This window comes from Geotrypetes seraphini, chromosome 1 (assembly GCF_902459505.1).
Source record: "Geotrypetes seraphini chromosome 1, aGeoSer1.1, whole genome shotgun sequence".
Taxonomy (NCBI): domain Eukaryota; kingdom Metazoa; phylum Chordata; class Amphibia; order Gymnophiona; family Dermophiidae; genus Geotrypetes; species Geotrypetes seraphini.
The window spans coordinates 67,360,267-67,384,034 of NC_047084.1; the positions used below are offsets into that span (position 1 = coordinate 67,360,267).

The 23,768-nt window shown below is 41.1% G+C and overlaps 1 protein-coding gene across 5 annotated transcripts in view; it reads left to right on the forward strand.

Annotated features, from left to right (window-relative positions):
* Positions 1-23,768, forward strand: part of CPLANE1 (ciliogenesis and planar polarity effector 1) — a 372,488-nt gene that overhangs the window by 338,953 nt on the left and 9,767 nt on the right. For 4 of the 5 annotated variants that reach the window (XM_033932742.1, XM_033932734.1, XM_033932757.1 and 1 more), the window contains 3 exons: positions 1,321-1,424; positions 14,395-14,484; positions 19,334-19,477. In XM_033932742.1, coding sequence (XP_033788633.1) covers positions 1,321-1,424; positions 14,395-14,484; positions 19,334-19,477 — 338 coding nt within the window. The remainder of the gene's footprint in view (positions 1-1,320; positions 1,425-14,394; positions 14,485-19,333; positions 19,478-23,768) is intronic. The other variant, XM_033932750.1, reaches the window with a different exon arrangement.

Here is a 23,768-nt window from a genome sequence, read left to right on the forward strand (position 1 = left end):
TGATTTTTTAATATTATATTAAGAGTTGTGGACAGCTCCCCAAAGACAGAAAGTGGTTCTGTGTGGATGATTTATCTTACCGGAAGTCATAACATGGAAGTCAGTTCCAATTTATCCATTTGAAATCAGTTGCTAATGGTCATCATTTTCTATTCAGAATTATTTTGTAATCATTTTCAAGATTTTGACATTTTTGTATTCTTCACTGCTTGTGAAATAATAATAATAATTTATTTTTTTGTATACCGCTATACCAAAAGTTTGAAGCGGTTCACAACAGAAAAAATACATACAATCAATATATGTGAAATACATAATAAAACAATCAATAAAAAGAATACATCTGCTAAAAAAACAGGAGAAGTTAAAACAATAGCACAACTAAGATGTAAACATGTCAAACAGGCATGTCTTTAGAGATTTTCTAAAATCAAAATAGGAAGTAGCCTCAAGTATAAGTTTTCCAAGCCATGTATTCAGTTTGGCGGCCTGGAATGATAAAATTCTGTCAGAAAACTTCTTGTATTGATATTATTTTAGAGAAGGGTAATTAAATAGATTTATTCTACAAGAACTCTTATTAGAACAATTCAAAGAAAACTGAGAAGCAAGGTAATCTGGTAGCATCCCCAAAACTGCTTTGTAGCTAATGCAGGAGAACTTGAACAGAACTCTGGACTCCACTGGCAGCCAGTGAAGTTTTTGATAGAAAGGGATAATGTGCTTCCATTTTTTTAATCCAAAGATGAGACGAACCGCAGTGTTCTGAATCAGTCTCAATTTTTTGAGTATTTTTTTGTAAGCCCCTAAATATATAATATTGCAATAATCCAAAATATTCAAAATGGATGTCTGCACTAGCAAACGAAAAGATGGTTCATCAAAACATTTCTTAATGGTGTGGAGCTTCCATAAGACCGAAATACATTTCTTAAACAATAATGAGGAGAAAACATGAATATGTCTAGATAATAGCATGGATGAGAAGACAGAAGAGCCAGAATGCAAAAAGGATTGCTTAAGCATACTTGGAAAGATTTTCTGTGCCTTCAGGTAATGTTATTCACCTATGGGGCTGATTCTTCTTGCTTGTCAATGGTCTGAAGCACATAAATGCACCTTATTTCCCTCTCTCTCTGTTTTATTGTAACTATTGAGTGCCTTTTCCTTAATACAATATTATTGTAAACCGCTTTGATTATATCACCTTAGTGGTTTTATCAAATAGGAATAAAATTTGAAACTTGAAATTATATCAGCCTATATTTCAGTAACTGTTGGTGTGGTAGACCTTTAATAGTTTGGAATGTGTTTTTCTAGCCTTTATTTTAGGAACAGGCCTGAAATCAGTCGCAGTTTTTCAGCAAGCCATGTTGAAAAGAGATCTGTTTTTCAGAAAGACTATTGTGAAGTTCAGCCCAGAGGTAAGTAATAGGAAAATGATATTATATATTCCCATTGTATGATCCGTTTTTTAAATTTATTTATTTATTGATTTATATATAATAGATGAATAAAACATTATATAACAGAAAAAGAGTTTAGCCATCAAATTATACAAAGAAAACCAAATCACAGGCCATAAGATCCTGACTTAAAGAGTTAACATTAACTCAAACTCTTGTAATAGCCCACATATAGGAGGGAGACAATTCACATCTTAGAGAGAATTATAACAATAAGATAATATGAAATATAAACCACACTTGTAGCGATACTTCCTTAAATTATTAACTGGACCTTTTTCTACTTGGAGTCAATTAGGATTGCCTCACACTGAAGCACTATGCATTGGTATTCCATTCCCTTCAAGAAAGAATTGCAACTGGGAGGTTTCAAAAAACACATAGGAATTCTGATCCAAAAGGATCATATATTTACAGGGATATCTCTGAGTTGAAATTTTGCTCCCAGTGAAATCACATATTGCTTTAGTTCAAGGAACCTCCTTCTACTGGTCTGAGTTGTTTTGGAGACGTCTGGGAACATGGTAATCTTACTTCCTAAGAAGGTCACTTCTCTAAGTCTAAAAAATAGTCTTAGGAGTGCCTCCTTATCCTGATGGAAAACGAATGTTACAAGAAGAGTCGCTCAACTAATAACCTCATCCTCTGAGGTTTCCAGGATATTTGTAATGTTAATAACGTCTGAAGCCTCAGGTAGAACCCCCGGAGTAGAGGATTGTTTTTTTGATACTGGCAAAAAATATATTTTATGAAGCGGAGGAAGTCCATTTTCAGGGTGCTTGAATACTTCCTTCAGAAATTTATAGAATAAATCTTTTGAAGAGATTGTCAACATTCTAGGAAAGTTCAGGATCCTAAGGTTCAAAGACTTAATATAGTTCTCAAAATTATCCACTTTCCTAGCGAAGAGCAATCTATCCTGAGTTATCAATAGTTGAGATGATTGTAACCCTTGGACCTGCTGGTTCAGGTGAACAACTTTTTTCATCCTGAGTTTTTACTTCCCCTTCCAATTTGTCCATTCTCTGAGCCTGGATATTAACCAAGGGTTCCAGCACAGAGTTTATGGAGGGAGTCCAATGCTGTCCATATTGACTCCAAAGTAATTACAGCTGGTCTTACCAGAGAAGGGACCACAGGGATCTGCCCCTCTCATACTGTTAACTCTGCTGCCTTCTCTGCTTTTGATGTCCCAGTCGGTTTTGATTGCGGCGGCGTCAAGCCCTCTAGCACTGCAGGCAACGTTGAGTTCCGTCCCTGCTCAGCTCCCGACGTTTCCCAATCTCGCGGCTGCAGGGGAGGCGTAGGTCCTGCGGGACTAAGTGAGAGTTCACTTCCGAGTACCGAACACTCTGTCTGATCCAGTGCAGCCAGTTCACCCCTTGGTGAGGAAGTAAAAAAACCCATGATAACCTCCTGCCGCAACAAGGTAGGTTCATTTGGCCGGGCTGAAGCTGTGATTCTCCCTCTCCTTTTATGCATATTTAAATCCGAGTTAAGCCCGCCGAAACGGGTAGGAATATTGTCAGCAGCAGGAGAGATTAACATGGCGTCCTCACTACGCCGCCATCTTGTCTCCCATTGTATGATCTTTGGTTTGATGAACAGAGGGCTTACTATCTAAGTTTTGATGACATCATGAGGGAAACAGAATTAGAGTTGGCAGCTGGAGATCATGTAAATTTGCCCAATATGAATAAATGTTCAAAAACAACCTGATTGAGCTATGGACCACCCTATTAGAATTACAGACTGGGGAGGGGGGGGCGCTAGAGAGCCCGATCAATATGGAGGCTTGAGTCGCGAGCTCCCGTCCACAGCCCCGCTATTCTTGAATTATCACTCACTTTCGAAATCGCAATCGTGCTATACAACGCTGTAATAATGCCTCAACCCAAGCAGGGTAAGATCGAGGCCGCCTTTGCCGGCTCTTCCGGTGCTAAACGCCCGAAACAAGATCCTCCGACACCTACTAAGGGAGAGACGCACAGGCCACGTGTCGACCCGGAGTTTACCATATCGGAGCAGTTACAGCTAATATCTAATATGATGTCTGAAAGTAAGGACGATATCAAAGATATCAAGCACGAAATCATGAATCTTACTGAAAAATTCTCAACCATGGAAACAAAAATGCAGGTACTTGAGAAGAAGTGCTTACTTGTTGATGAGATCTCCACAAACCAGAAAATGGATTGCAAGGCTCTGCACGCTCTGGAAATACAATTGGAAGATCTGGGTAACCGCGGTCGGCGCCATAACCTGCGTCTGAACGGCCTTCATGAGGGGGCCGAGGGATCTAACGCTTGTAAATTCTTCGAAGATTGGTTACCTAAATTTGATCAGGCTCTGGAGGTTGAGAGAGCCCACCGTGTGCCGACCAGAGCTCCGACCGGCTCTCAGCACGCCAGACCGGTGGTAATGAAGATTCTGAGGTTTCCACATGTAGCTATGATCCTGGACAAAATGAAATCCATCCACAAAATAGACTGGCAGGGTCAAACTATCTATATCTCAGCGGATTATATGAAAGCTACAGCAGAAAAGCGACGCAAGTTTCTAGCCATGCGTCCTCGCCTGAGAGCTATTGAGGCGCGCTTCGGCCTTCTCTCTCCAGCACGCTTCAAGATAACGTATCAAAATAGAACAAAAACTTACACCGATCCTGACGAGGTGGACAGATTTTTGAAAGAGCAAGAAGACCTGATCCGTATGGATACCTGACTTTTTTTTTGTGTGTGAATTTTAGTGTTCACCTTTCACCCTGTTTAAAACGGGGTATGCTTGCAGTTTAGATAAGTGCTTCTGCACTGTTTTCTATATAGTTGTGAGTGATTAGTTCATTTCAGTATTTTTTCTGTGTTTTGCCATTCACTGGTTTGCGGGGCTCATGGGGGGGAGGCTGCTGACTCGTAGCCTTCATGTTGAGTGTCTCTCTTCCCCTCCATAGGCCTCCGGGGCGCCTTTTGGGCGGGATGGTTACGAGGCTTTTGCCTTGTGGGTGGGTGGGAGTTGGATTGAATGTGGGGAGGGTGGTGGGCTGTATGTATCTATGTATGTGTGGGTTTTTTCCTTTTTCTTTATCTTTTTTCTTTCATCAGAATCAGGCAGTTTTATTTTCACTATCCAGGAAGCAAACAGTCGTGATTATTGTGTGGGTTAATTATATATCCATTGCTTGTGGTATTGTGTATTTAGCTCTTTACTATGGCACTCTGTAATGTGTTATCGTTAAACATTAGAGGGTTAAATCACCCTATTAAGAGAAAAAAACTGCTACTGTACTGTAAACACAAATCTGCACATATGGTTTTTCTGCAGGAAACAAAACTGAATGTGATTGAATCATCCAAACTTAAACGTGATTGGGTCTCTCACTGTTTTTTCTCCCCGGCTGCTTCTTCTAGAGGTGGGGTGCTAAACAACTCCAATATACCATAGTTTGTTCCTCTCATGATTCTCAGGGACGTTGGGTATCTGTAACTTTAGACATTGCTTCCCACCGATATACCTTTTTTGCACTATATGCTCCTAACAATGTGGATAGGGAATTTTTTAAAACCTTGGCTAGGAAGTTGGCTTCTGTCTCCACCGACTATTTAATAGTAGGAGGGGATTGGAACCTGTTTCTTGATGCATATCTTAATAGGCGGTCTCAATCCACATATCGCCCTCCACCTACACTCCCCATGTTGTTGAACATTATTCAGACATATGGTCTTGCAGATGTGTGGCGTCTATTTCATCCTAAAGCACAGGAATTTACATTTTGGTCCGCGCCACATGCATCAGCAATGCGTCTAGATTATTTTTTACTCTCCCATTCGCTTCTACATTCTGTTCGTTCCTCCTCCATTCTAGCCTGCCCTCTTTCTGTTCATTCTGCTATATCAATATCCTTGCAGTTAGCTGTTTCTTCTCCTCCTGCCTCCTCCTGGCGATTCAATACGGCTCTCCTAGATGATCCTCACTTCGTGGAACAACTTGAGGCGTGGTCCAAAGATTACCTTCTTGACAATGACACCCCTGGGATAACATCCCAAACCCTCTGGGACGCTTATAAGGCATACCTAAGAGGTAAAATCATAGCCTATACAGCTCATATTAACAAAGAACGAAAGAAAACACTTGAAAATCTGGATATACAGATCAAGGCACTGGAAGTCCGATATCATTCCTTACCCATAGCCTCTGACCTGTTGCAGATTCGTAAACTCAAATTTCAATACAATACTATCCTATCTGAACGGGCTGGAATTCTGCTATTACGGGAGGGAGCGGTATATTATTAACATCGTAACACAGCGGGAAAATTATTGGCCAATTATCTTAAACAAAAGAAAAGAACCAGTCATATTAAAGCCTTAAAATCCTCTGGATCCCTTATCACTGATCCTACTGAAATATCTGAGCACTTCTGTTCTTTTTATGAGCGCCTCTATACTTCGGGAACTAATCCCTCTGATGAGGACTTTTCGACATTTTTTCAAAACTTGAACCCTCCCCCGATTCCACCACAACTATTTGATGATCTCAACAGACCTTTAACTGGGGTGGAGATTGGTGCAGCCATAGCTGGACTGCGCTCAGGAAAAGCTCCGGGAGGGGATGGTTTCTCATTGGGCTTTTATAAATCCTTTCAACATATAGTAATTCCTTTACTTCTTCGGCTGTATTCTGAATTTCTGGATAGAGGGAGTAGTGGGGGTACATTTGCTGAAGCGGACATTGTGGTTTTTCCCAAACCTGGTAGGGATCCCTTGTTGCCTAAAAATTATAGACCCATCTCATTACTCAATTATGATTGTAAAATTTATGTGAAAATCCTTGCAGAAAGACTTGCCAAAGTACTCCCTTTGCTTATTCACCCCACACAGTGTGGCTTTGTGAAGGGACGCCTTACCGCTGACAACTCCAGAGTTTTTTGTCATGTGTTACAGGCTGCCCGTCAGACTTCCATTCCAACTTGCGTTATGTCACTAGATGCCGAAAAGGCTTTTGATTATGTGGAATGGAAATATTTGTTCTATACCCTTCGCTGGTTCCAATTAGGGGATGCGTATGTAGATATGGTAGGTCTATTATATGCTAATCCTAGGGCCAGATTGAATGTGGATGGGTATTTCTCTTCCTACTTTTCCTTGTCTCGTGGAACGAGACAGGGCTGTCCTTTATCACCCCTCTTATTCAATCTGGCCCTAGAACCTCTACTGCGTCAGTTAGACTCTTCACCAGATATTCAGGGAGTTCAGGTTGGTCCCAATGAAGTACGTTTGTCTGCCTTCGCGGATGATGTACATCTCCAAGCCGGAGGATAGTCTTCCGTCTATCTTTAATCTTCTTTCCACATTTGGTAAACTCTCTGGTTACACCATAAACCGGGATAAAACTGAGGTACTACCCTTGAACCCTTCCTGCACACAGGCTATGGTTGCTCCCTTTGGTCTTACTTGGTGTTCCAATGATCTTAAGTACTTGGGCATTCGTTTCTGTAATACATGGCAAGATAAGGTTGCCTTGAATGTTAAATTGCTGCTAAATAAGATTCAGACCTTATGTTCACAGTGGTCTCCATTGCATTTAACATGGTGGGGCCGACTAGAAACAATTCGCATGATGCTGACACCACAAGTTTTATATGTCTTACAGATGCTGCCGCTACCTCTTCCACCTAGTTTATTTAAGCAATTGGATAAAATCCTAACTACATTTCTTTGGTGTGGGAAACCATCACGAATAGCGTTATCTACCCTTAAGAGGCCTTGGGGACTAGGAGGGGTAAATTTTCCACAGTTTTCTTTGTATGCCAAGGCTGCTTTGCTTCGGGGAGTTAGTAAATGGTTTTTACCTCCTACCAGTGTTGTCACTAGACCTTATTGGGAATCACTGGAATGAGACCTTATGCCTTTTATTCCTATTGAACAGGCGTGCTTCTCTTCTAAGACGCCATACTTCCGGGACTGGGCGGTACTTACCGCTTCTAGAGAGGTATTGGTAAGCCTAGATAAGACTTTACAGCACCACATGTACACGAGTATTCATTCGCCTCTTTGGGGTAACCCCCACATTATAATAGGCTCCCGAATGGTATATTGGCCTACCTGGGTTCAGTATGGTATTTGGTATATTCAAGATATACTGCTCCATGATAAATTGATGTCTTTCTCTCAATTACAAAATGCTTTTGCGGTACCCTCTACTCAGAGATACCGATATTTGCAGCTATGTCATAGTATTACTACTAATTTCGGTAAGACCTTGGATAAACTGCATCGAGGTACTAATCTCACGAGGTCTTTGCTGACCACAGGAAGCACCAAGCCCCATGTTATGTCTGCAATATATGACATTCTACAGGATGCGGGCATATCACACCCCCTTCCTATTCAGAATATGTGGTCGCTTGACCTTCACTGTTCGATCTCTGATTGCCAATGGGATCAGGTGTGGAAACTATGTAATAGACCCCTGAATTCAGCCTCTATAAGACAATCCTTATATTTTGTTCATCATAAAGCACTGTGGACACCTGTCAAACAGCAGAGATCTTCCCCGACCTCCTCTGATAAATGCTGGAGATGTCAGCATTCGGTGGGAACTTTTCAGCATATGTTATTCGACTGTTCTTATGTATCTGGCTTCTGGTCGGAGGTTGGAGAGATAGTCAGCCGGATAGTTCCTTCTCCTGCTTCTTTGAATTACCAGATGGTTATATTGAGATCAGCTATTCTATTTCCATCACTTTTACGACATCATGCTGCTCTTTTTGACATTCTTATTGGTCTGGCCATCAAATCTGTGTTACTACAGTGGAAACTTCGGACTCAGCTATCACCTTCCCGATGGTGGAACATGGTTCTCTCGGCTTGTCAACACGAGTCTAGGTTGGCTGAATGCAGGGGTTCAGTATCAGTCTTTAAGCGTATTTGGTCTCCCATGCAACAATTCTGTAGTATCAGCTCTGAATAACTGTTTGCTCTCCTGATACCTTTTCTTTTCTTTATATAAGTGATTACTGCTTGTATAGATTTTTGTACAACTTTGTTCGCTATATTGATGACCACATTTAGTGCTCTATACTGTTTACTCACTACATTGTTGATTGTCTGATTCATTAGTCAGTATTATGCTATGTACTTATTTTATGTTCATTTTTATATTTCTTTCTGTTCTCTTGATTTATTCAATAAACATGATTGACTATGAAAAAAAAAAGAATTACAGACTGGGAACCAATCTGCTTCTCCATTTCATGATTTTGGACAGGTTGCTTTTATTTCCTATTGCTTCAAATAACCAAATTTTTCCACTTAGATTATAAGATCTCTTTAACTGAAACTTCTTGTACCACAGCTCAGATATGAGTTCAAATAAATGCAATATGTTGACTGTCTTTTCTGCTAGGAGAATACATCTGGAATTCATTTGGAGGGTGTTTGAGTTTTAGGCAGTAGCATAGTAAGGGGAGGGGACAGACCTCCCCGGGCACCGTCTTGTGGGGAGGCCCACACCATGCTTGCACCCTCCCTTCCCTCCACTCCAATATCTCTTTAAATCTTTGCCAGCATGAGCAACTTCTCAAGCTTGCTGCTCGCGTTGGCCTGGCTCCCCTCTGAAATCACTTAATATAAGAATTACTATACTGGGACAGACTAAAGGTCCATCAATAATAATAATAATATAATAACTTTATTTTTTGTATACCGCAATACCAAAAGCAGTTCAAAATGGTTTACAGAGGAAGAGACTGTACACAGACAGCGATGTTACAGAAAGAGATTTTCAAATTACATTAGCAGCCAAGAGTAGTCAGGTATATCCGGAAGTATTTCAGAGATAAAACAAGGCAGGAAAGGAGTCAGAGAAATTTATCAAAGAGATAGGTTTTAATTGATTTCCTGAAGGTTTGGTAAGAGGGTGGATTTGAGATGAGGGTGTTTAGACATTTATTCCATTTGCCTGCTTGGAACGACAGTGATCTATCAAGGAATCTCTTGTAGATACAGCCCTTCAAGGATGGGAAGGCAAACAGGCATTACATGTGCAAGTGGTACCTGGAAATTCAAAATGGTGTGACAGGTAGATTGGGGATGAACCTGTTATGGTTTTGAAGCAGAGGCAGGCAAACTTGAAGATGATCCTTGCCTCCATCGGCAGCCAATGTAGTTTTCTGTAGTAGGGACTTACATGATCTGAATTTTTGAGACCATAAATGAGATGGACGGTAGCATTCTGAATGACTCTCAATAGTTTGATGGTCTCATTCGTTTGATGTTTTCCTCTGACATCATGATGTCAGAGAGAAGGCTTCTGACGCAGCCGTGGATTGCAAGAGGAGCCAACGCCTGCAGCTTTGAACAGACAGCAAGGGAGCCGGCCAGAAACGAAGCACGCGCCGGAGGGAGGCGCAGAAGAAATGCTACTGCTGCTGCACAGGGAAGGGGGAGAAATGGTGCTGCTATAGCACAGAGAAGGGAGAGAAATGTTGCTGCTGCTGCACAGGGGAGGGAGGAGAAATGCTGAAGGGGAAAGGGGGAGAAATGTTGCTGAAGGGGGGGAGAAATGCTGCTGCTGCAGCACAGGGAAGGGGGGAGAGAAATGCTGCTGCTGCACCCAATTGGGGAGAGAGAAGGAAGGAGGGAGAAGGAAAAGGGAGAGGAATGAGAGATGCCAAGTCCATGGGAGGGAAAAAAAGGAGATACCAGACCATGAAGGGGGAGGGAGAGATGCCAGGGCATGAAGGGGGGAGGGAAGGAGACAGATGCCAGACCAGGGGAAAGGAAGGAAGGAGTGAAGGAGAGAAAGGAAGAAGAGGAAATGCCAGATAATGGAGGGGGAGTTGGAAGGAGAGGAGAAAGATGCCAGGGCATGGGGAAGGGAAGGAGATAGAGATGCCAGACCATGGGGTGGAATGGGAAGGAAAGGAGAAGAGAGAGATGCCACAGCATAGGGGAGGGGGTGGAGACAGAAAAATGGAGAGGAGTTGAAGCCGAAATGAATCATGTATAAAGGAGAGAAGGGGCACAGGATAGACAGTTTATGGAAGGAGCATAGAAAGAGGGAAGATACCATATGGAACGGGGAGAGGGTGGACAGTAGATGGAAGGGGCTGATGCTGCATGGAAGACAGGGAGTGGACAGATGCTGGCTAGAAAGAAGAGAGTAAAGACAAGATGATTAAAGTAGAAATGACAAGTTAGAAAAAAGATTTTTTTGTTGCTTTAGAATAAAATAGTATTGTAGTTGTATTGATAAAATGTTTAACAGAAAATAAGGTAATCTTTTTATTGGACTAATTTTTACTAACTTTTAGCAACCAAAACCCCCTTTCTCAGGTCATGACAGTATAATGTAACAGCAGTATACTATATTGACCTGAAGAAGGAGGCTATGGCCTCTGAAAGTTAACTGAAAAATGGATTAGTCCAATGAAATGGTATATTCTTATTTTCAATTTTTGTTTTATTTCTATTTGTTAATTTGTAAAATGGTGGTTGTTTGTCAGTTTCTTCAAATTTACATCTGCTATATTTATATTTTGCAGAGTATTAGGGGGCTATGTGTCATTGTTTCTGTGGTGTTTCACTGTATGCAGTTTGGCTTCTTGGCAGTTCAGTTTAACCTATATCTACATATTTCTATTTTTAGTTTGTGATTACTTATTCCATACTGGGTGAGGGTATCTGTTTCTGTGTGTATAAAAGACATGGTTTTCTGTTAGCGTTGACTAGACTTGTTTGGCGAAATGCATTGGGCATGGTTCTTGGGAGCACCTTGAATAAAGCTGATTTGAATCTCCTTATTTTCTGCCGATCTTTTGTTTCACGGATTCTTTGGTGGACTTGCTTGCCTTATTGTTTCGTTACAAGTTAACATACATGGAGTGGAACATACTAGAGGAGTTACAGATTTGGTTGTTTATCCATACATATGGATTACAGTTGGTTGACATAGAGTGAGGAATTGTAAACTTGGTTATTAATATAGACTTATACAGTATTTCGGATAGTATTACTGCTTTACAATATATTTGAACACTTTTTTATATGTACTAGTCTTATAGCCCGTTACATTAACGGGTGCTAGAATATATGTGTGTGTGTCTGTCTTTATTTCTTTCTCTCTCTCTCCTTAGCCGCTTGCTTTCTTTCTGTCTTTCTTTTTCCTTGGCTGTCCATCACCACCCCTTGCCCGCTCCCCCTGTCCATTCTCCCTTCCTTTTACCTCCCCTGTGTCCACCACCACCCCTTTACTGCTCTCCTTATGCAGCAGCAGCCCTTCTCCCTTTGTTTTACCTCCCCCCTGTCCAGCAGCACCTCTTTCCTTCTCCCCCTGTCCAATATTAGTCCTCCGTTCCTTTTTCCTCACCCCCCCTGTCCATCAGCACCTCTTTACTTCTCCCCCTGTCCAGCAGTAGGCGTCCCTTCCTTTTTCTCCCCCCCTCCTTCTTATCCCTATGATACACTTACCTTGCTCTGCCCCTGATCAGAGTTTCCCGACAGCCGCCCAGTTGCACCCATTGGAAAAGTTCCCTCTGCCACATCCTGCACCCCTCCTGATGCGACTCCCGCTGTCTTTCTTTCTGTCTGTCTCTATCCCTGGCCCCCTTCGTCTGTCTTTCTGTGTATCTCCCTGCCCCTGTGTCTTTCTTCTTTTCTTTCTGTCTCCCTTCCTCTCTCTGTCTGTCTAAAGCAGCATTCCCTCCCCCTCCATTTCCCTCCCCCCACACCAGTTCCCTGTGCAGCAGCATTAGCGTTTTCTCTACCCCCCTTTCCCTTCCCGCAGTCCCGACTACAAACCTGGTGATTCCAGCAGCATGTGCAGCAGTCTCCACACACTGCTTCGGTTCCTTCTACTGCCCTGATTTACTCTGGTACGTCCCTGATGACATCATCAAAGACGCGGCAGAGCAAATCAGGGCAGTAGAAGGGCCCGAAGCAGCATGTGTAGACTGCTGCACACGCTGCTGGAATCACCAGGTTTGTAGTCGGGCCCGTGGGAAGGGAAGGGGGGGCGGCAAAGGACTCGGGTCCCAGGCGGCGGGGTCAGTTTAAGATCCGGGACGGAAAGTTGCTGGGCTCCTCTGTGGGGGTGCTGAGTGGCCGCAATCCCTCTCCTCCGAGACACCCCCCTCCCCCCCCCCTCCCGCTGTAGGAATGGAGATCGTGGCTGGCTGCAGTCCCGGCTTGTGGAGGCGATCGGCAGCTGGTGACGTAGTAAGCGCGCATGCGCACTCCTGCGGCCACAGACCTGATCATGGAACACGCAGATAGGAGTGCACATGTGCGGCTAGCGTGTTATTATATAGGATAGATATAGATATATAGATATAGATATAAAATATGGGGGGGTGGAAATGTGAGCATATTATTGCCACTATTATCAAATGCCTTCATCGTAATACTGGTTATTTAAGCATAGAAATTTTACTTGTCTTTAAATTGGTAGTTTGATTGTTTAATTGATTTACAGCCAGAACTGTATAGTTCTTCTTCAGACCAAATTCAAGCCTGCCCAAACTTTTAGCTTGCTCAGTAAATCTAAGTCAGCTTCATCAGGGTTTAAAGTCAGGATTCTATCAAAAAATGCACATGTTAGGGCAAAAATCTATTCAGTGTCTTTCAAAATGAAAATAAAAATGCTCACTTCTTAGCGTTCAGGCTCTTACTTTCCAACATACACATACTTTTAAAAATGGCGCTTATATCGCCAGAATGCCATCACATGCGTGCTGACCACTGATGATGTTTCAGTTCTCAATTGGTGTTTTAGAGAACTTATTCATGTTTTACTACACAGACTCTTTGTGAATGAGATATCAAAGGTAAGAGTCACACGAATACTGACCAATCAGAAATTGTATAAATCCAGCATAGCTCTCTTTGTTTTAATCTTTTAATTCTATCTCCTTCCCTACTCGATTTGGGCTCCTGATCAATTGTCGATCCGGCCTGCTCCTCACCCTCCCACCGCCGACAAACCTCGGGACTCCAGCCGCTTAGGCAGCACTTTAAACACGCTGCTTCGCGGCCTTCTACTGGCGATTTCCTCTGCCGCGTCTGTCTCCGATGATGTCATCAGAGACGCAGCAGAGGAAATCGGCAGAGAAGGGCGCGAAGCAGCGTGTTTATAGTGCTGCCTATGCCGCTGGAGCCAGGAGGCGACGGAGAAGGCAGGGGGTGCTAGCGGCCGGCAGCGGTGGAGAGCAGGGAAGGGCGCGCATGCCACTTGTCTTGCCTCGCGTGAGGCCAGACCGTAAGCCGCGCATGCGCACTTCCTATGTGTGCTACAGCTCACGGAAAACGGACGCACGCATATTAGATGGAAAGGGTTCAGAGTTAAAGTCCTGGGTAAGTAGGTGGGAATGGAAGGAAGGACTGTTCAGAGATGTTTGAGGGTTGCATAGAAGAAAAACTGTGCACTTGTATGCTAATCTTTGTTTTGAATTAAAAAAAAAAAAGAAATACAAGGGGAAATAAAGAAGTAAATAAGAAAACAAATAAATGGGGGCAGGGCATGAGTGGGGCATGGGCAGGGCCAGGGGGACCCAGTGTACTTATGTGTCTAGAGGCCCTTGAAGAATTAATTCTGCCCTGCTTCTTATGCTAAGGTATATTTCAGTTGATAATCACCTTTTATAATTTTTTGGACAAAAATGTATGATTTAAAGCTTGCTTGTATTTCTGAATTGATTCAATTTGCACTCTATCCCTGTTTATAACAGGGACGATTAATGATATTGTTTAGACATGTCTATGTTATATGTGATAATTATAGGGAAATAAAGATTTTATGTATGATATGGAAACCGCATAGTTGTATGCAGTATATAAATTTTTTAATAAATTAAATAAATATTCTTTATAAAAATAGTTTTAAAATATAATATTATACTGCAGCCTAAAGGTTAATCTTATTATTTATTTAGGAACAGCCACTTGGATAGTACAAAAAAATATTTTGGATCCTAAAGCAAGAGCTAGAAATATATCAAGTTATCCAATTAATCGTAAACAAGGTGAGCTGAAAGCTTTGAATATGATGTATGCACTAAACACAAAAGTCTTGTTATGATATACAGTAGATAACCCTGTGCCAGTGGGTTTTTTTTTTTACTACTGGTCACTTAACTTGCTGATTTTGTGATTGGCACCTAGATGACCCAAATCAATAATATGAGTTTGATTGCACTGAAAAAAAAATACCGTTACATAGATAGATGGAAATTGAATTCATTTATTATGTCATAATAGTCCATCATGTTGGTTCAGTGGTCATACAGTGTTACGTGCTCCATTTATAGACTGCATGTTTGGTTTTGACAAAGGACATTAAGTAGAGGATAGTTCACTGCTAGGGTTTTTATTCCCAAGATTAGCTACTAAAAAGGTTAAAATGGGTTATCCTAGGCCAGGAGTAGGCAATTCCGGACCTCAAGAGCTGGAGCCAGGTCAGGTTTTCAGGATATCCACAATGAATATGTATGAGATGGATTTGCATGCACTGCTTTCTTGAGATGCAAATTTATCTCATGCATATTGATTATGGATATCTTGAAAACCTGACCTGGCTCCAGCTAATATATTTATTTTATATTCCCTCTCCGACACTTAATTACATTTCCATTAACTACATTTTGGGGCCTTTTAATAAACTGCATTAAGCGCTAACATTCACTTAACATGGGGAAAATGATCTAATGCAGCCATTTTGTGTTGCACGGCCTAAATATGCAGTTGGGTTTGGGGATTTTTTTTTGCTTTTGTTGGTCTGTTTGTTTTTTTGGTTGTCTTTTTTGGAGGGCGGGACAGGACATTTCAGAGGTGAAAAATGGGTGTGGAAGTTCTACTTGCACCTCATCTAATCTAATCTTTGTACTTATATACCACCTCTTCACTGGAATCAGAGCCCAAAGAGATTTACAAAGTAAGCAGAAGGATTAACAGCAAAAAGTAGCAATAAAAATAACTTTTAAAAATTAAGCATACTTTCTAAAAAGAGTAAAGTTTTTGTTTCTATGAAATAAAAGATAAGCATTATAGTTCTGAATATAGAACAGGAGAGAAATTCAGACAGAAACAGCGTATAAGAGAATGATTGTTCTTGAATCCTTTTAAATGAATTGCTTTAGAAGAAAGAAAAATTAACTTATAATTTTGACATTACTGGTGGACCACCAAGCTTAAAGAAAAACATACCGAAGACAAAATCACCTCCTAAATAGGTCTCCTGCATTAATTTTTTCAGTGGCCAGGCACTAATGCTAATATTTGCACATTGCCAGAAAAAGAAACAATTTAGGCTCTTTTTACTAAGCAACGGTAGAGGTTTCTACTGCAGCCTGGAGCACTAAATGCTCTGATGCTGCTCCGATGCTCATAAGAATTCTATGAGTATTGGAGCAGTGTTGGAGCATTTAGCGCTCCGGACTGCGGTAGAAACCTCTACTAAGGCTTAGTAAAAAGAGGGGCGGAGGGTTAAAGAGGCCAAATTTACAGCTGTGCTAAAAATGGACAGCTTAGTAAAAGTGCCCCTTTAGGGCCAGATTCTCCAAACTAAAATCAGCCTTTAACGTGCTCGCTAAATGGTTCTAGCCAATGTATTTTATCGGCAGATTATCAAAATGGTCTTTTCCGAGTTTTCTAGCAGTCTCCGATACTGCCATGCAAATGTAGTAAAACGAGGTCATTAATATTGAAATGATCACTCCGAACAATTCTCTATAATCGCCGAGTGATTCTTTAACCTCTCTAACCTCGTTATGCCATATTTGTAGCAAAAATTTACTGATAGGTCTGAGCTGTCGTTGCCTTACTTTCTGATCAGTACCTGAGCGCTGATTGGCTCAGGCACTGACAGGAAAGTAAGGCTTGACAGCGCAGACCCCCATCCCCAAGCAAATTAAAATAATACATTTTTAAAAACCAACCCAAATTGAAGTTCAGCAGGAGAGATGCTCAGTCTCTCCTGCTACATCGCCGACATTAACCCCACCCCCCCCCCAACAGCGGGAGAGATATGCATTCTCTCCCTGCCAAGCAACACACACCCCTACACCCCCCCCCCCCCGGCAGCAGGAGCAATGCCCACACTCTCCTGCCACTAACCAACACCCATCCCCAATACCCAACACCCCTCCTCAGAAGCGGGACATATTCCCAATCTCTCCCACCGCCAAGAAACATTCCCAACCCCCCTCGGAAATGGGAGATATGCCCACATTCTCCCGCTGCCAAGCAGACCCCCTGCCTTCAACGACCCCCGCTCTCTCCCCCTTACCTTACTTAGATGGCTATGGATGCCTACTCCCTCCAGCCAGCTGGCCCCTTCTCCAAAATGGTGGGCCTTCCCCTCCCCAGTGCATCCTAGAGGGATCCCACCAGCCAGCCATCTAAGTAAGGTAAGGGGGAGAGGGTGAGGGTCGTCAGAGACATGGGAGGGGTTGCATGGTGGAGGGAGAGCATGGGCATCTCTCCCAATGCTGAGGGGGAAGGGGTGTTGCTTGGCAGCAGAAGAGATTGTGTTGCTTGACAGTGGGAGAGACTGGGCATCTCTCCTACTTGTTGGGTGGAGGGTTACTTGTCTTTTGCGGCTTAATTTGTTCTTGTTGTCTTTTTCTATTTTTTTATGTGTGTATTTATTTTGCACAAGTGCCCATCGATATCACCAGTGATAGGCACATGCAAATTTAGCGAATCTTCGCTACTCTCCACCAACTCATTTGCATGAGCATTTTTGGGAGAATGACTCGCTTTTTTTAAATTGCCACTATAACGGCTACGACAGCAGCCATCGTTTTTTTTCGTGGACTTTTGAGAATCTAGCCCTTATTCTTTAAATACTGGTTATCAAGTCCATTGTCTCATACATTACATTACATTATGATTTATATTATGCCACTACCTTGAAGATTTCAAAGTGTATCACAAAGGAAGACCGTGACTAGGATCAAACTCAGTTAAACAATCATAATCCCCCTCTTTTACAAAGACGCGTTAGCCGTTTTAGCGCACGCTAAATGCTAACGCGTCCATAGACTTATAATGGGCGCGTTAGCGTTTAGCACGTGCTAAAACACATAGCACACGTTAGTAAAAGGAGCCCAATATGAATAATTTGTTTACAACAAATCACCTAAAAAGTTAATAAATAAATATGTTTTTATTAATCTCCTAAATGTCTGCTCTTATAAAAAAGGAACCTTATTCTAAATTGTAGGTGCCTGATAAAAAAAACAAGACCTAAACCAATGACTGAACTGTTTTATCCGTTTAGGACTTGGAAACTTAATATTAAACACATTTTGAAACTGATGACTTGTTGTCCCTGATTGTAAAGAGAATAAATCCAGTAAATGCAAAGGAGATAATCCATACAGAATTTTAAAAACTATTGTACATGTTTTAAATTTAATTCGGGCAGTAACAGGAAGCCAATGCAATAATTTCATATAATGGGTAATCCTGTCAAATTTAGATTAAAAAAAATATCAGCCTTACTGCAACATTTTGAATGATCTGAAGTCTTTTTAAGAGATATTTTGAACAACCTAAGTACACTATATTACAGTAATCGATCTGGGACATATGACACCTTCACCACAAGAGTAAATGCTGATTCCTCAAAATATTTACTGATCATCCTCAATCTTCTTAACATAACAACATAACATTTTTAGTGACCAATTTAATTTGATGTTCCATGGAAATATTATCCCATGACTCTTGCCTGCATATCCGAATTATAATTTCTATTATCTAAACTTGATAGCACATTTTTCCTAACATTCTCTTGTGGGCCCATCCAAAGAAATTGGTAGCCTAATAATCCCTAAATGGTACTGAGATATTACACTGTAACTGAGGGCTCCTTTTACAAAGGTGCGTTAGGACCTTAACGTGCGGAAGAGCGCGCACTAGCCGCTACCGCCTCCTCTTGAGCAGGCGGTAGTTTTTCAGGTAGCGCGCAATAAAAACGGTAGCGCACCTTTGTAAAAGGAGCCCTGAGTGTTTCTATTTTGATACACAAAGAAAATTGCTAAATGTGATATGAGGGAATTGTATACTGGTAGCTTTTAAAAGTTTTAAAAACAAAGCTCCAGAATATATGCTGGAGAAACTTTCATTTTATGTCCTGAGTCACTCATTGCAATCATAAAATGAGAGGCATTAATGTATACCCTCTGGAAGATCATTACATTTGGAATCTGCTCTTAAGCAGGTACATTCTCATTTTGTGCCAAAATTATGGAACCAGATTCCCTCTATTATTAAAGAGTATTAGAAGGTATTAGTTGTTCCAGAAGGCATTAAAAACATATATGTTCTGATTTTGGTTACATGAATGTTATAGAGCAGTGGTTCCCAACCCTGTCCTGGAGGAACACCAGGCCAATTGGGTTTTCAGGCTAGCCCTAATGAATATGCATTAAGCAAATTTGCATGCCTATCACTTCCATCATATGCAAATCTCTCTCATGCATATTCATTAGGGCTAGCCTGAAAACCCGATTGGCCTGGTGTTCCTCCTGGACAGGGTTGGGAATCACTGTTATAGAGTACATATATAGGTACATTCTTGTTAACTACTGTATTGGAATTCTGCCTTTCTGTTGTATGCATATCAATATTCTCTACTGATGACGTATGGAGCGATGTAAATTATAAGATGAGTCTTGTTTATCTTGGAATTAATGAGGATTTTTGTATGTTTATGCCTTGCTATTATGTATGTAAATCTTGTAACCCACCCTGAGCCTTATGGGGAGGACAGGCTAACTAACTAACTAGCTAAATAAATAAATAAATACATTTATTTTCTTGATAATTTAAATGTAAATACATTTTTTAAATACTTCTTATCCCAAGCAGTCTCTCTACCTCGAGATCGACTGTCCCAGATAACCCACAGAGGGATGCTGTCAAATCAGAATAAGAGAAAATTATACTTGCAGACCAACATGATTCAGAAGTCAAATTTGGGTACAAGGAAATCTGTTTCAGCAAGTGAAGGTATGAAAACAGTTTAATTGAACATTGTTTTTGTCTCTTCTGCTATTATGTTCCAAGGCCGAACCTTTTCCTAAGTTAGTTTTTTGGATCTGTAGAGGGCCATTTTTCCATTTTTGATATGATGTCTAAGGGCTCCTTTTACGAAGCTGCGTTAGCGGTTTAACGCGCGTAATAGCACACGCTAAACTACCTGTCACGCTAGACACTAATGCCAGCATTGAGCTGGAGTTAGTTCTAGCCACGTAGCGCGGGTTAACGCGGCTTCGTAAAAGGAGTCCTAAGTCTGTCTTTTCAAAACCACAACATCACAAGATGTCCAAATTTTTTAATTTGAAAATCATCTACTTAGATGTCTTGGCTGCTATGGGAGGAACCAGCATTGTAATGTTCCCTCTAAGCTGAGCACATGAGTAATTGTTCATACATTTTAAGAGTGTCATTCACATATTTTACTTGGTTGCACACAAAAATACTTGCAAATCTGGAAAATTGTTGGGTTTTAGAATTTGTTGCTCACAACAACAAAAATTTTAGAACTTGTCGCTCACATGAGAAAGAATTGGCCAGATGCGTGCAAATTTTTTCTCATTTGAGCGACAAGTTCTAAAACCCAACAATTTTCCAGATTTGCTCAGCTTAGAGGGAACATAGTTCATCATACATTAGAAGGGGATTATGGTGAGATGTACTTCTGGCACCCATTATGTGACGTTCACAGTAGTGCCCTCTAAGATGCCTCACTGCTCTTTTGGCATGTCTATGAGGCCAAGAGGAAAGAGGATCAGTAACAAATCTCCTAAGCGAGGCATTAAAGGTTAGAGCAGATATCAGAGAACCAGTCCAGGTGCTGTAACATTAGGGTCCAAGGCATACTGGATGAGGGGCTTTTAAGGACTGTATGGAAGTTGTACACCAACTGTATATTGTGTGCAAAGTTGCTGGGGAGAATGAGCTCAAAAGACAGGGGCAAAGAGTGTATAAGTGAATAGCAAGTACAGGGCCCTAGAAGAGACAATAAAACCAAAGATATCACTGCATGCCTGCATTATTACAGAGCAAAGACAAGAACAGAGCAAAAAGCAAGACAGAGAGGATGATTAAGTTGGAAAGTTTGTCAGTAGAAATTTATAGCAATTTGTCCCAATTAACACTGCAGAGAAGAGGATAAAAGAGATTATTACTGAGAAAATGTGCAAGAATATTAAATATAGGTGGTTATTTTTCTTTGCAGTAGTTATTACAGTAGGAGGGCGCACTAAGACAGCAATAAGGGTTCTGAAAGGGCAGAAATTTCTAGAAGCACAAGGAATAAAAGGCTACTTGCAGTGGCTGAGACAAAGAAAGTCCTATGTGCTCTTTCAATTTGGACTTCCACGGGTGAAGTGGTGTCAGATGCATTGGGTCTCAGAATTTACTGAAAGATCTAAAAATATATGTACAATCCTCATCATTTTATGACTCTGGAATCCCATGGATGCGAATATTGTGTCACTATGAGTGGTTCTCTAAATTTTCAACCTTGTCCATCAGGGTAAACCCCGGGATTGGGTTGATAACCCTTGCTTTATACTATGTAATAATCTATTAGAAACATAAACTGGGCTTTCTTATTCTGTGAAGAAATGCTAAACAAACGCATCTGACTCTCAATGACTTATTTGTAAAGATATTTTCTGATTCTGCAAAACAGAATTATGGGCATTGTCAAAACATTAAGACATCCCAAAAAATAAATTGGCACTTATCCTAATCACCAGGACGTCCAAGTGCCAATTTTTGAAACCGTCATTCTGAACCTCTTATGAGTCATTCTACCAGTTGTTTTGCGGTAATAAACCTTTATTAAGATGTTGTGGGCTAGACCTGTTTTAAAAGCCTCTAAATGCCTAAAAGGTATGCAAATTGACCAGCTGACTACTGGATGGATTAAGTTATGGACCCCTACACACACACATTCCACTGTAGTCACTGACCTCACTTCCACCTCCCTCAAATCTGAATGAAACAGTCATACATGTCTCATGAACAGAAGTATTTGGTATGGGAAAGTCTAGTAGAGCACCACACACGTGTCTTAAGTAGCCTGGTGAATGGGCTAGTGAGCCATAGAGAGGAGGGCCCAGGTCCATAAGCCACTTTACCTACTACGTTTATGGTGGCAAGTGTGAGCTCTCCAAAACCCACCAGAATCCTACTATACTTCCATATAGGTGCTACCTTATAGGTGCCATATAGGTGGGTACAGTAGGTTTGGGGAAAGTTTTAGAGGGCTTACCATCAATACTCTGTTCACATGGGCTTAGATTTCTCCTTCACCTGTAATCACTGACAGAATATCAATCATCTTATGAATTCAGTGAGACATATAGTTCCTTTCTTTTGGAAGTCAGAACCTAGTTTAGACCACTAGAGATTGCTGGTTACTGAGAAAGCTACATTGGAAGAGCTTAACTTCTGTATGTACTGCAGACTAAATTGGACATTTATGACAGGATCTAAGATTCTTTTTTAGACAGGCATGGCTTGTTGGTTGGGGATAGCTTGACTTGAGCTGATTGTGGAACCAAGAAGAGGAGGGTTTTTGTATTTCTTTATGCTACTGCCTACAGATGAGAACTACAAATTATGGGCTTATCATATACTCTCAAATTTCTGAAATGTTTATGGCTATGAACATCTTTTTACATATGGCATGTCTATTTGTTTCATCCTTCATTGGTGTCTTTCTCTGTAATTAGCATTTCCAGAATAAATAGATCTCATTTCTCTTACTGGTGCTGCTTATGAGCTTGGTTAAGTCACCTTCCATTACCTCAAGTTCAAAATTAGATTGTAAGCTCTCTCTGGACTGGAAATACCAAATGTTCATGAACATAAGTTGCCTTCAGCTTGAGTTTGGAAAGATGAACAATTAAATCTAAAATCCAAATCTAACTTTTACAAAACCATTATCGGGGATGGCTGAACTTTCTCCATAAGCTGTACACAGTATAGATCAGGGGTGACCAACCATGGTCCTCAAGGGCCACAACCCAGTCAGATTTTCAAGAGTTCCACAACAAATATACACGAGATTGAAGTGCATGCATACTTTCCATGGTAAGCAGATCCCATGTTTCCAAGTTTTCCTATGAATTCCCTTTAAGATGTGATGGCACTTTTTTACACCATGCTCTCTCTTTGTAGTGCATTATAGGAATTCACACACATACACACACCCCTCTTTTACAAAGCTGAGTTAGGCTTTTTTAATCGCCAGTTGCAACAGCTCCAATGCTCATAGAATTCCTGCGATAAAAAAGCCTAATGCAGCTTTGTTAAAGATGGGGTTAATTCATAAACACCTTTTTACATCATCCTGGTGTAAATATTTCATTCTTTGCTTTTTATTCAGTATAACTATCCCTGAGCAGATTGAATTGCATGAATTTTCCAATTTGAAATAAATGCCATGGTTCTTCTTAGGTTAGTATAGAGCAGGGGTGCCCACACTTTTTGGGCTTGCGAGCTACTTTTAAAATGACCAAGTCAAAATGATCTACCAACAATAAAATTTTAAAAAAACACAAAGCACATTGTATGCAAGGAAAATGTTAATTATCATTTATATTCCTGGGTTTTTTTCAAAGAGATCAAGGCAGATGACTTTATGCAATGTCACCTCAGTAACAACTATACAAAAATAGACAAATATACCCCCCTCCCTTTTTACTAAACCACGATAGCGGTTTCTAGTGCAGGGAGCTGTACTGAATGACCTGTGCTACTCTTGATGCTCATAGACTCCCTGCGCTAAAAACTGCTATTGCGGTTTAGTAAAAGGGGGCCATAGTGCAAAATATAGACAGCAGATATAAATTCTCAAAACAGCCACATTTTGATCACTAAATTGAAAATAAAATCATTTTTCCTACCATTGTTGTCTGGTCATTATTCAAATCATTTTGGACCCAGGCTCTGGTTGTCTTCTGATAACTCGCTTGCCAGGGTCTCCTGCCCATTTGTTGTTTTCTTCTTTCTCTATGCCAGGGGTGTCAAAGTCCCTCCTCGAGGGCCGCAATCCAGTCGGGTTTTCAGGATTTCCCCAATGAAAATGCATGCGATCTATTTGCATGCACTGCTTTCATTGTATGCTAATAGATCTCATGCATATTCATTGGGGAAATCCTGAAAACCCGACTGGATTGCGGCCCTTGAGGAGGGACTTTGACATCCCTGCTCTATGCTAAACATCCATCTTTCATCTCTGTCCTTCCCTTCCGTTTCCCTTCCCTCCCCCGGAAGTCTGACG